General features: G+C 45.4%; 1 protein-coding gene across 1 annotated transcript in view; it reads left to right on the top strand.

The window, feature by feature from the left end:
• The first annotated feature begins 4,541 nt into the window (after window positions 1-4,541).
• The window catches only part of trmt1 (tRNA methyltransferase 1), a 36,489-nt gene continuing 26,535 nt past the window's right edge, over window positions 4,542-14,495 (top strand). Inside the window, exons 1-5 of the mRNA XM_028823392.2 lie at window positions 4,542-4,755; window positions 4,896-5,234; window positions 9,682-9,943; window positions 10,684-10,871; window positions 11,100-11,215. Of these exons, the coding sequence (XP_028679225.1) occupies window positions 4,909-5,234; window positions 9,682-9,943; window positions 10,684-10,871; window positions 11,100-11,215 (892 nt within the window). The 5' untranslated portion in view covers window positions 4,542-4,755; window positions 4,896-4,908. The remainder of the gene's footprint in view (window positions 4,756-4,895; window positions 5,235-9,681; window positions 9,944-10,683; window positions 10,872-11,099; window positions 11,216-14,495) is intronic.

Genomic DNA, 14,495 nt, shown 5'->3' on the forward strand with positions numbered 1-14,495 from the left:
CTCCTTAGCCTCAGAGCCACCACTCCGCCCTGTTGGCAACCTCAGATGCTTGTTAGAAGTCAGGGGGTACAGGCACACAGGCACTTGTCTTTTATTAAGGTCGATAGTTCAGAGAGATGCTGGCTGCATGACGAGTGACCTCCATTTTCCATATCCTCCATGAAAGCACCACCTCTTCCAGGAGATCAGTATAAAACTCAAGAGGCCACTGGAAGTACCATTCATGTCAGAGCCACGACTGAGACAACTGGAGTTTTGGCTGAGACGTGTTTCTTACTTTTCCTTGTGGCGCTACTCATATTTTAGCATCCATGCATGCATTTTCTTTTCAAATCTTTTTCAACACCATCATTAAACAGGGCTACTGTGGTGGTACCCCAACCCTTCCTTTTCACTCCTCTCTTTTGTCATTACAATATATCCATCCATCCATCCATTTTCCAACCCGCTGAATCCGAACACAGGGTCACGGGGGTCTGCTGGAGCCAATCCCAGCCAACACAGGGAGCAAGGCAGGAACCAATCCCGGGCAGGGTGCCAACCCACCATAGGACACACTCTCACACACACACACACCAAGCACACACTGGGGCCAATTTAGAATTGCCAACATTACAATATATTGACTGTTTTAATGTTGCAAAAATTATTATATAGTTTGGCTGTTCAGTAACCGTTACAGCATGTGGATAAAAACTGTCCCTGAATCTCCTGGGGCAAGTGGCAGTGATCCATTAAAATCCATATATAAACTGAGTCGCTCTAAAATTCAAGGGGATCCAGCTTCTATAAAAATAACATCAACAAATCAAACTGCTATATACTGTACACCACCTGGACCTTACCTTGAATGTCACTTAAAAAGAGCCTCTATAAACTTCAAGTGGGATGTCAAGGCCCCCCTGAGTGGACTTTGGATTTGAGCTACTATAAACTTGAAGTGGGACACTCCCTGGGCTTTACCTTGAATGTCAACAAATGGAGCCACTATAAACCTCAAAGGGGGGCCGGGGGCACATCTTCACGACTTTGGATCGACCATCAATAAATTGAGTTGCTGTAAACCAAAGTGAACCCCCGGATTGATTGCCAATGAATGAAGCTTCTTTAAACGTAATGTGGGTTTGGGGGACGACCCCGCTGGTCCTTACATCAGTCAGTCAATCATTTTCAAACCTGTGCTTAGACCTGAACAGGGTCGCAGTTGCTGGGGCCTATACCAGCTAGTCTATGTGGCACAAGGCAGGAACAAACCCTCTGGCAATCATAAGGTGGCAGTCCATTGCAATCATCAATAACCGAGATGCTTAGAATTTTAAGGCCCTCAAAAACTACCAAATGACTTATTGCTTGTCCACCCCGTTCTTTTCGGGGTCTAATTTGTAATTTCTTACTTCACTGCTGATGTTGTGGACATCCTAATAATCATGGCGCCGCAGATGGCAGCCTTGGTGCCTCGTTCCTTGGTGCTTTCTCTGTTTTTGTTTGTTTGTTCCGTGATAAGCTGTCCCCCTCTGATCACATACAGCAGAGAGGAACTCTTACACATCGGTCAATTCGCTGGTGAAATTTTTTCACCGTCTTTCACTCAAACAGAATACTTTACAGAACTTTTAGTCGGAGGAGCAGCCACCCTTTACGGAATTAGCAGAAGACGCCGACGAGGAAAGCGAGCCGGAGCGCTTGTTAAACTGCACCACCGGGGATTTCGAACTGCGCTCCCTTCAATACACCTGGCGAACGTCCACTCTTTGGCCAACAAGATGGACAAACTGCTACTGTTAAACAGAACAAACACGGACTTTTCCAGATCTGCTGTCCTGTGCTTCACTGAAACCTGGCTTGGTGAGCACATCCCCAATAGCGCATTATACCTGCCGAGCTTCCAACTTCTCCGTGCGGACCGCGTCATGGAGCTCTCGGGGAAAACGAAAGGAGGCGGAATCTGTTTCTACATAAACGAAGGTTGGTGTACAGATGTCACAGTACTAATCAAAACATGCAGCCCTCACTTAGAGTCTTTTTTCATTGACTGTAAACCGTTGTATTCACCACGGGAGTTTTCCTCGTTTATTCTGGTTGGTGTTTACATCCCACCTCAGGCCTGTGTTAGTGAAGCATTACAACACCTGGCTGACCAGATAACTAACATGGAGCACAAACACCCGGACTCCCTGCTCATTGTTCTTGGTGATTTTAACAGAGCAAACCTCAGGCAAGAACTGCCAAAATTCAGTCAGCATATTAAGTGTCCTACCAGGGACAAAAACACACTGGACCACTGCTACACTACATTAAAGGATGCTTATCGCTCTGTCCTTCGTGCTGCCCTGGGACTCTCAGACCACTGTTTGGTTCATCTTCTCCCAACTTACAGGCAGAACTTAAGATCTGCAAAGCCTGTGGTGAAAACGGTGAAGAGATGGACCAACGAGGCAAAGCTGGAACTACAAGCCTGCTTTGACTGTACTGATTGGAGTGTTTTTGAGTCTGCAGCGACAGACCTGGATGAGCTTACTGACACTGTGACATCCTACGTCAGTTTTTGTGAGGATATGTGTGTGCCCATGAAAACTTTTCGCACATACAACAACAACAGACCCTGGTTTACTACAAAACTCAGGCAGCTTCGCAAGGCTAAGGAGAAGGCCTACAGAAGTGGGGACAGAATCCTGTATAATCAGGCCAGAAACACATTGACAAAGGAGATCAGAGTAGCAAAGAGGTGCTACACTGAAAAGCTGGAAAATAGGTTTACAGCCAACGACCCTGCATCAGTGTGGAGAGGTTTGAAAGACATCACCAACTACAGGAAACCATCCCCCCATACTGAAGAGAACCATCAACTGGCCAACGAGCTGAATTTGTTCTACTGCAGGTTTGATAATCCCTCTTTCACACCTCTCACCCACGCCAATCTAAATACAGTCCCAGCACTCACTACCAAGCCCCTGCCCCTCCCCACTGACACCAAACCTGCACTCAGGATCTGTGAAGGGGACGTGAGTCAGCTCTTCAGGAGACAGAAGATCAGGAAGGCACCAGGTCCAGATGGTGTGTCACCCTCCTGTCTTAAAGTCTGTGCTGATCAGCTGGCCCCCATATTTACACAGATCTTCAACAGATCCCTGGAGCTATGTGAAGTTCCCTCCTGCCTTAAGCGTTCCACAATTATCCCGGTTCCAAAGAAAACCTCCATTGCAGGGTTAAATGACTACAGGCCAGTCGCCCTGACGTCTGTGGTCATGAAATCCTTTGAAAGACTGGTGTTGACCTACCTGAAGGACATTACAGACCCCCTGCTTGACCCCCTACAGTTTGCTTACCGAGCAAACAGGTCAGTGGATGATGCAATCAACATGGGACTGCACTACATCCTGCAACATCTGGACTCTCCAGGGACATATGCTAGGATCCTGTTTGTGGACTTCAGCTCGGCGTTCAACACTATCATTCCAGAAGTCCTCCACACCAAACTCACTTGGCTCACTGTACCAGCTCCCATCTCCCAATGGATCAAAAACTTCCTGACAGATAGGAAGCAGCAAGTGAGACTGGGAAAAATCAAATCCAGCACATGAACAGTCAGCACTGGCACCCCCCAGGGATGTGTCCTCTCTCCTCTGCTCTTCTCCCTCTACACAAATGACTGAACCTCAAGAGACCCGTCTGTTAAAATCCTGAAGTTCGCAGATGATATGACAGTAATTGGTCTCATCAAGGACAGTGACGAGTCTGTATACAGACGAGAGGTCGAACAGCTGGCCCTCTGCTGTGGTCAAAACAACCTGGAGCTGAACAAGCTTAAAACTGTGGAGATGACAGTGGACTTCAGGAGGAGCCCCCCAGTGCTGCCCCCCTCTCACACTACTCAACAGCATTGTGTCTGCTGTGGAAAACTTTAGGTTTCTGGGATCCACAATTTCCCAGGACCTAAAGTGGGAACTAAACATAAACACAATTGTTAAAAAGGCCCAGCAGAGGTTGTACTTCCTGCGCCAGCTCAGGAAGTTCAACCTGCCTCAGGAGCTGCTCATCCAATTTTACTCTGCAGTAATCCAGTCTGTTCTCTGTTCATCTATCACAGTCTGGTTTGGCTCAGCCACAAAACAGGACAGGAACAGACTTCAACGGACAGTCAGGATTGCAGAAAAAATCATTGGTGTTGATCTGCCCTCCATTCAAGACTTATACAGATCTCGAGTCAGGAAACGGGCAGAAAACATCATTGCAGACCCATCACACCCTGGTTACAACCTTTTTCAACTTCTTCTCTGGTAGGCGCTACAGAGCACTGTACGCCAAAACTACCAGACATGTGAACAGTTTCTTTCCTCAGGCCATCACTCTCATGAACACTTAAGTCAATCTCACAGCATCAGGGACAATACTAGGTAAAACCGGAGTCCAATTCCTTGTATGTGTACATATACTTGGCCAATAAAGCTGATTCTGATCCATCACAGTAAGATCACTCTGCAAAAGTCTGACGTTTTCCGCATTTCTGCGTGCGCGTGCGCTTTGGCCTTTGTCGCTTTCCGTACTGTTCCAATATGTCTGCGCGCACCTTCGCGTGTGAGTGACGAGCAGCTGCACAAACCCGAACCGTTAATGAGGTTTTAAGTTGTATTTCCAATAATAACGATTGTTAAAGAGGGTCAAGACATTTACGTGGAAGGCCACCGACTGCAGCCTTTTGGTGTTTAAAGGATCGATAAGGTTAATTGCTGTCGAGTTGTATCACTAAGTTAGAAGGTAAAAACTTTCTTCTTGTTTCTGTTCGTTTATTGAAAAAAAAGTTTGTTACGTATCGATTCAGCAGGAGATTGTCAGTCTCTGCAATAACTTGTTGAAAAGTGTGTGTTTGTTTGTTTGTTTTTGGCTTCTTCTTTCAGGCCGTCCACTTTTATGAGCGCAGCTGCTATCCGCATAGCCCCCTATCGAAGCCGTCTCTGCGTCCCACCAGTCCCCTCGTGTTTTCGGTTTGCCATTCAGAGGGTCACCCGAACACACGGGGCGACCAGACAACCTGCGTCCACCATGGAGACGACAAACAGTCGGGTGGTCGGTGCCTCCGGTGAACGCAAGCCGCCCCAGCCGAACTCGTCCGATGGTGCCGTGCCGGAGGTGACGAGCGGCGAGACGGTCATCACGGAGGGCAGAGCCAGCATCGTGTACCCCGATGCCAACCAAGTGTTTTACAACCCCGTGCAGGAGTTCAACAGGGACCTGACGTGAGTGCGACTTTGATTTATTTTTTTTAAGGACCACCATGTAGTATAGGACAGGATTAGAAATGAGTACAGTACTGGCCAAAAGTTTGGAGAATTTAACACCAGTGTTGGTTTTCATAAAGTTGGCTGCTTCAGTGTTTTTAGATCTTTCGGTCAGATGTTTCTCTGGTATACTGAAGTAGAATTACAAGCAGTTCATAAATTTCAAAGGCGTTTATTGACAGTTTCAATAAGTTTGCAGTTTTCGTCACTTCTTTCTTTTCCAAGACCCCTGGATTTGCCACGGCATGCTGTCTGTCCATCAACTTCTGGGCTAAATCCGGACTGATGGCAGCCCATTCTTGCATAATCAATGCTTGGAGTTTGTCAGAATTGGTGGGTTTTTGTTTGTCCACCCGTCTCTTGAAGATTGACCACAAGCTTTCAATGGGATTAAAGTCTGGGGAGTTTTCTGGCTATGGACTCCAAATGTCGATGTTTAGTTCCCTGAACCACTTAGTTCTCACTTTTGCCTTATGGCCCAGTGCTCCATCATGTTGGTCACCAAACTGTTCTTGGATGGTTGGATGTTCTTCCATTCTTTATTCATGGCTGTGTCCATCCATTCATCCATCCATCCCACTATCCATTATCCACTATCCATCCCACAATCCATTATCCAACCCACTATATCCTAACTACAGGGTCATGGGGGTCTGCTGGAGCCAATCCCAGCCAACACGGGGTGCAAGGCAGGAAACAAACCCCGGGCAGGGCGCCAGCCCACCACAGGGCGCGCACACACACTAGGGACAATTTAGAATCGCCAATGCACCTAACCTGCATGTCTTTGGACTGTGGGAGGAAACCCACGCAGACATGGCGAGAACCATGCAAACTCCATGCAGGGAGGACCTTGGAAGCGAACCCTGGTCTCCTAACTGCGAGGCAGCAACGCTATCCACTGCACCACCATGCCGCCCTCATGGCTGTGTTCTTAGGCAAAATTGTGAGTGAGCCACTGCCTTGGCTAAGAAGCAACCCCACATGACATGAATGGTGTCAGGATGCTTTACTGTTGGCCTGTCACAGGACTGATGGTAGCGCCGCTCACCTTTTCTTTTTTCCGGAAGCCCCAAACAATCAGAAAGGGGATTCATCATAGAAAATGACTTTACCCTCAGCAGTCCAATCCCAGAGTATCAGTCTGTCCCTGATGATTTTCTTGGCTCCTTCTTTGCTGGACTAGCTGAAGCTTTTGGAGAGATTTATTAGAGAGACCAAAGAGGAGTGAATTGCAATGACTTAAGGTCAAGGGTCAGTGTGGTTAGTGTTTAGTATAGATGTGAGGCAACGTCACTTCCACCGTGAAACTGCTGCTCATAATATTCAGTGACTTCTGCTATGAAACTTTGGTTACATAGCCAAACTGTGGTGAGATATGGCTCTGTGGCTCGATAGTTGGGTGCTTCTCGATAATTAGGTAAACAAAGGAATTTCATAAAAATAAAAAGCATTTATTCTTCACAAAAACGCTCTGCCACACAGAGAAGCTCCACAGAGCACAATGGCAAAAAGGAGCTGCCTAGAAACACAAGCCGTCTGAATACAATAATCCAGAAACATAGTCGAAAAAAGAGCATGGTGGTCAAAATCTCAAAAGTGACAATGCACAGAAAAGGCACTAGAACTCCCCAAACTTCCTAAGTGCATTTACAATGAACCGCCAGGGACTTTGGGAGATCCTTCAGATTTATAGGATGGATGGGCAGTTCTTGACTGTGACGGGTGGCCCTGCCTCTTGGGGTATCCAACCCAAAAAACACATGGAACATAACCCAGGCAGCTCAAAAACAAAGAATAATGCAAATCCTCAACAAAAGTAACAATAACGTAAATTAAAGAATCAAAAATGGACATGACCATGGCTGAATCACAATGTGAACCCCCCCCCCCTTCTCAAAGGATGACTCGTAGAGACAGCAACACCCTTCATACAGTCCATAAAGTACACTAACAAGGAGAAGACTCAAGTCCGGCTGAGTTGACAAGACGAGCAGACTTGAACCAGTGAGAAGACCCGGACCTGCAGTTAGAGTGGGATGGGGATCAAGCTTGATTGGCGGAGCTGCAATATTTCCGCAACCCACTTTGCAAAACACCCTGACCCACTACCATTATAAACAATAGCAACTTGCGTCCCATAGGTGGCAGTAATCAGTAATATTATTGGGTCACTGGGGCTGCTATACATAATGAGTAAAACATTCCTGCCTTAGATTAGTGCTTCCCAACCTTTTCTGAGCAGGGAGAGGGTGCCCCATGCAGTTTGTGGTGGTGACGGGGGAAAAAAAATTGAACCTCATGTTTTAGTGAAGAAACTTTATAAGAAAGATTCTAATAAAACCGGCCCCAATAGTGACCAGCATTGGGCAAGGCATAAAATGGGAAAAACTTCCATAGAAAAAAAAAAAATTCTTGCGTCACTCATGTCACATAATCCACGTTATCCAGATTTGCCTGGCCCCCTTCATCATTGGTCAAGAATCCTGTCTTTAATTCTAAGGATCACTACATTGACTCCCTGCAGCAGTGCATATTAAGTTTAAATCCTTGATGCTGGCCTACAGATAATCAGTGGGGTCCGCACCTTTGTATTATGGAGACACTTGATATCCTGTGCTCCTTCTTGACCACACCACATCTGCTGATGAATGGTGTCTGGTGCTACCAACTCTGTGAATCTCAAAACTCTAGCCAGACTCTTCATGTGTAGCTCCTAGCTAGCGAAATGGGATGCCCACCTCAATTAGGACTTGCTGGATGAGTTTGTCAGTCCTGTTGTTTGGTGAATTTTTGTCTAACTGATTGAGGATGCCATCATCTATATGCTACACGATCCCTCTCCCACTTGGACAGAGGCAGTGGTGCTGTAAGAATTATGTTTCTGGACTTCTCTAGCGCCTTCAGCACCATCCAGCCTCTGCTCCTTAGGGACAAGCTGACAGAGATGGGAGTAGATTCATACCTGGTGGCATGGATTGTGGACTATCTTACAGACAGACCTCAGTATGTGCGTTTTGGGAACTGCAGGTCTGACATTGTGATCAGCAGCACAGGAGCGCCGCAGGGGACTGTACTTTCTCCGGTCCTGTTCAGCCTATATACATCGGACTTCCAATACAACTCAGAGTCCTGCCACGTTGAAAAGTTCACTGACGACACTGCTATGGTGGGCTGCATCAGGAGTGGGCAGGAGGAGAAGTATAGGAACCTAATCAAGGACTTTGTTAAATGGTTCGTCTCAAACCACCTACAACTGAACACCAGCAAAACCAAGGAGCTGGTGGTGGATTTTAGGAGGACCAGGCCCCTCATGGACCCCGTGATCATCAGAGGTGACTGTGTGCAGAGGGTGCAGACCTATAAATACCTGGGAGTGCAGCTGGATGATAAATTGGACTGGACTGCCAATACTGATGTTCTGTGCAAGAAAGGACAAAGCCGACTATACTTCCTTAGAAGGCTGGCGTCCTTCAACATTTGCAATAAGATGCTGCAGATGTTCTATCAGACGGTTATGGCGAGTGCCCTTTTCTACGCAGTGGTGTGCTAGGGAGGCAGCATAAAGAAGAGGGACGCCTCACGCCTGGACAAACTGGTGAGGAAGGCAGGCTCTATTGTAGGCACGGAGCTGGACAGTTTGACATCCGTGGCAGAGTGACGGGCGCTGAGCAGACTCCTGTCAATCATGGAGAATCCACTGAACAGGATCATCTTCAGCCACAGACTGCTGTCACCGTCCTGCTCCACTGACAGACTGAGGAGATCGTTCCTCCCCCACACTATGCGACTCTTCAATTCCACCCGGGGGGGTAAACGTTAAAATTATACAAAGTTACTGTCTGTTATACCTGCATTGTTATCACTCTTTAATATTATTTTTTATCAGTATGCTGCTGCTGGAGTATGTGAATTTCCCCTTGGGATTAATAAAGTGTCTGTCCATCCGTCTGTCTGTCTGTCTGTCGGCCTTTATGAATTGTAACTCACTTGTATTTTGTTCTGAGCTCTTCACTCGTGGTAATCAATTTTGTTTCCATGTCCTGTAGCATTTGTTCCTAAACGGTCCCCCAGACTGATGTTTACTCGATTATGATGACATCTCTTGTAAGTCGCTTTGGATAAAGGCGTGCATTAAGTGAATAAAGTTAAATTTATGTGTCTTTGGGATCGATGGTTAAGTTTGGCCCAGAATACGGTATCCTCAAATATCCCAGTCTAAACACAAAGAACACGGTCGTTGCTCATGCTTTTCTTCTTATTTGCATTTAGAAATTTCACAGCTCACCCTCAATTTGCTTTTGAATGTTCAGTGTTTGGTTTTATTTTTTGTTATACAATAATGCATCTTCCTCTTCATTGGGTTAGGATACTGAATAAACTCAGTGACGATTTATTCCCGCAGGTGTGCCGTGATTACTGAATTTGCTCGAGAGCAACTTATTGCTAAGGGAATTCAAATCGAAATCCCAGGGGAAGAGACGACAAGTCGAGTGGTGGTCGATTTGTCTGAGGAGAACACTGATGCTGGAGAAACAGCGGATGCTTTGCAAGCAGAGGCGATTGAGCCATCAGATTCAGAAGATCCTCATCCATCCTGTACAGAGGCCACAACAGTGGAAAACAAACGGGAGATGCGGACCACCAAAGTTGAAGAGAAATGCGAGGTAAAGTCATTCTGTTATGAGAGCCAGCAGGAGGGTCTTGATTTCAAAATGACTACCTGGTTGCTGCTGTATGGTATGGTGCAAGCTCTATTATTGCGGAATTATAGAGGAGCTGGCTAAATTCGTTATGGATTGATCTTCTCTCACAACATAAGCTTAACACACATACACACCCTATTTGCTTAAGGATTGACTACAATGGAAAACAAAGATTTTGCTTCCTGAACATTTTTGGGAGTATCTTATAGATTTTGGCCTGCTGATCGCAATCGTCAGCTTTTCTGATTTCCTCTTATATTTTAGCTAGCTGTGTAAGCCCGTGCTGTAAGAAGCCTGGGCTCCTAGAAACCAGAGATTCTGCACTTCAATCAATCGAATCGGTTGTGCATTAACGGCTAAGCGAGGTTCTCTCTTCTCGGCAGTTTTGTTTTGCCGACGTATTCGCTTCCATTGTCTATCAGTGGCTAAGCGAGTTTCTGTGTCTTCGGAGGTTTCGTTTTGCTGATGTGCTTGCCTCTCTTGTGTATTAGCAGCTAAGCGAGTTTGTCTTTTCTCAGCGGTCTCACTTTGGTGACAGTAGATTTCTTTGAGCTTCATGCTGTAGCCTAGCACTTCTAGACAGACAGACAGACACAGACAGACGTACTTCCACGAGTAGACATTTATATAAAAGAATCTTCTAATACACTGTACAGCCACTCATGTACACATCCTTTTTTTTTTTTTTTTTTTTTTATTAGGGAGGTCTTCGTATTTTGGAGGGTCTGTCTGCTTCTGGCTTGAGATCGATTCGATTTGCCAAAGAGATTCCAGGTATTGAGAGCATCGTCGCCAATGACTTCTCACAGCAGGCGGTTGAACTGATCAAGAGGAATATTGAGGCCAACCAAGTGCAGCACCTTGTATTTCCCAGCTATGCAGATGCCAGGTATGGTGGTCCTGGGTGGTTTTAAGGAAAAGGGGGATTTGTTAAGACATGAGCGTACACCGCATGCAAAACCTTAGGGCATTGGGTACATAAAAGTAAACAAAAGTTTACTTGAACAGGAGCAGTTTTTCCAGAGACTTTATGATGGCTCTTCTCTCTCTTCCACCTCGGAGATGCACAAAAGGAAACCTACTAGTGCCTGATGTGTTTTATTTCAACTTTATTTAGAATGCTTATGCATCAGACTTGCAGACGGAAGGAGCGTTACGATGTCATCGACCTTGACCCCTATGGCAGCCCTGCCCAGTTCATTGATGCTGCTGTGCAGGCCGTTAGTGAAGGAGGTAACTTCTGTTTAATTGATTTTTGTTTGCTACATTTCTTGAAGTACGGGTTCAGAGGACTTGCACATATTTACAGCTGTGATGCACAACAGGAAGCTGGGATGCTTTATTTAGTTAAGCAAAGTAGAGCAGTAAGAAGGTCAAGGGAATATACACCGATCAGGGGCAACATTAAAACCATTGACAGGTAAACTAAATAACATGGATTATCTCGTCATAATGGCACCTTTGAAATGGTGGAATATATTAGGCAGCAAGTATGCAATTAGTTCTTTAAGGTGCTATGTTAGAATCAAGACAAATGGGCAAGCGTAAGGATCTGAGCGACTTTGACAAGGGCCAAGCTCTGATGGCTAGATGATTGGGTAAGAGCTTCTCTAAAATGGCAGGTCTTGTGGGGTGATCCTGATATGCAGTGGTTAGTACCTACCAATGGTGGTCCAAGGAAAGACAACTGACAACAGGGTCATGGGCACCGAAGGCTCATTTATGTGCATGGGAAGTAAAGGCCCGCCTGTCCGGTCCAATCCGATAGAAGAGCTACTGTAGCACAAATTACTGAAAAACATAATACTGTCCATGCAAGAAAGGTTTCAGAACATACAGTGCATCACAGCTTGCTCTGTAGCCACAGACCGATCAGAGTACCCATGTTCATGCCTGTCTACCACTGAAAGCTCCTACAATGAGCATGTGAGTGTCAGAATTGGACCATGGAGCATTGGAAGAAGGTGGCCTGGTCTGATGATTCATGTTTTCATTTAGATTCTGTGGAAAGCTGGGTCCGTTGTTTACCTGGGGAAGAGATGACAGCAGGAAGATGTACTATGGCCGGCCTATTCAAATGTTCAAATGGCGACCCAGAAGCAACCTCTGAGTGGCACAGCCTGTGGTCCCACCCGGAACGCAGAGAAAAACAAATTTAGTGTGCCTTCAGAAATTCCTGCAGTAGTACAGACCATGAATCCAGTACTCCACGTAGCCTAGCAACATTCAAACCATAATGCAGCGCATTGTGTGTCTATACAAGTGGTGTTAGCAGTCTATGATACTGTGACAACCGATCGAAGGAGCTGCTTCTCTGGGAGAATCTCTTCCTGCACTTTTAGCATTTGCTGTCCTCTCACTCTGATCCTGTCACTCAGCTCTCTCAAAGGAAGTGTCCTGAGCCAGCACAATGTGCTTTCCCCCTCCAAGACTCCATCCCCTACGGCCCATACAGTAGCGAGACACGTCACACTATCAACACACGTGGTGATTTAAAACGAATCTGTGTTCCCTCAGTGTGCTGTAGATGTTGTATTTATGTGTGTTAGTTACTGTTATTGCTTGTTATGGATTTGTCCAACCAATGTGTGCCATGACAAAATTATTGTGGTTGTGGGTCTGTGTGCACGAGAGCTGAGAATTAATGAACACCCACCTGGAAGTGCAATTCTTATAATGTAACTAAAAAAAATATGGAATGTGGATGGTTTGGATCTCGGAAACGGAAGAGATACTAGTTTGATGGTACCATAATAGAATGGGGATTGTGGGTAGAGATTGCAACTGATCTCGGCATGTCTGCAAAACTTTTGTACGGGAAGTGGCTCCATCAGGCAGCACATTATTGGCTGTCCATAAAGGGGGTGAGCTTGCAATACTTTGGGAATGTGAAACTGCTGGAAAGTCATCAGAGTCCACTAATGTGACATGCCCAATGATTTCTAGTTATGTCTTCTGACATGTTCTGGCGACATGATCAGCAACTGCAGTTGGCAAGTTTGACATTCCCTCTGATTAATGTGAGAAAAATAATCTCTGGGGGCTGCACAGTCGGTTATAAAAGACAATGTCGCTACTGTAGTGGCCATAGTGTGTCCTAAGTCCTCTGCTGTACACTCTACTGACCTATGATTGTTCACCCAAGCACTTACTTGATCGTATAATCATATTCACTGATAACATTACAGTAGATGAGTCTGCATACAGACTAGTGGGAAATGACTTGGTGTATAGAAAGCAACCCCTCATTCAATTTAAGGAAATCAAAGGAGATGATTACTGACTTTACGAATGAGCGTACCGTTCCTAACCTTTTCTACATTGGTGGTACAGAAGTGGAGAAAGTCACCAGCTGTTATTTCATAGGGGTGTAATATTTCAGACAGTCTCATACGGTCCATTAACGCAACATACGTTGTAAAAAAACCAAATCAACTTCCTAAGGAGGCTTAAGAGCGCTGGACTTGGAGCACATTTTGTAGGTGTGTGATGGGGAGCATCTTGGCTTTCTGTATGGTATGGTATTGCAACTTCTCCACCGTAGTCCGGAAGGAATTACAACGGGAGGATGAAACTGGTAACTGGAGATTCAGTAACCGTCTACACTCCATCCAACGCTAGATTCAGGAAGAAGGCCATCGGCACTATCAGAGATCACTTGTGTGCCCCAGTTCCACCAGGATGAAGGCTCTGCAGTCAGGGTTCACAAGACCAAAAAACAGTAATTTCCTTTAACCAAGTTGGTTGATTAGCTCATCCCTTCAGTGAGCCCTTCTCTTTCAAAATGCATTTACAATATATCTACATAGTAGGTCATTTTTAGTGTTTTTTAAAATAGTTTTTTATATACAGTATAGTTTTTTTTATATTGCACTGGGTGCCTGAGTGCCACAAGTTTTGTTCCCCTTGCATTTTTGTATTTTAGAATGACAATCTGTCTATTATATAGTGCCCTGTCTATCACTGTAATAAGCACTGTCAGAAGTACACTGAATCTCTTTGAATCCAAGGCTTGAAATACTTCTGGTGTCACATGGGTAGGGGTAATAGCTTGACAATGTAATGGCGGCACCATGAAACCGTTTATAAAGATTGCCAAGCTTTTAGTTAAATTACTAACAAACCGTTCAAAGGGTCAGTACTGTCACACGTACAGAGGACAGTAAAATTCTCCAAAATAAAGTTAGGCTGAGTTTCGTATGTCTCTAATATTCTACGGTCTATTACCCTACTTGGTAGATTATTCCATGTGTCTATAGTTCTGTGGGAAGAAAAATTTCTAACAGTTTTGGGATTCTTCCTTAGTCTCCACAATCATCCAAGTAAGTGGAATGTTTTCATTCTGTGAGGAATCCACAATATTTTGTGACGTGGATTAGACTTTTCACTTCTGTACTCCTTCATTCATCTGTAAGAACCGCACATGTAATTAAAGGCTGCTAGACTGAGTTGAGACCACCGGGGCTTCAGTTACATGAGTTCAGATCACTCAACAGCTTTGGAGCTCAGTAGT

This window comes from Erpetoichthys calabaricus, chromosome 17, assembly GCF_900747795.2.
Source record: "Erpetoichthys calabaricus chromosome 17, fErpCal1.3, whole genome shotgun sequence".
Taxonomy (NCBI): domain Eukaryota; kingdom Metazoa; phylum Chordata; class Cladistia; order Polypteriformes; family Polypteridae; genus Erpetoichthys; species Erpetoichthys calabaricus.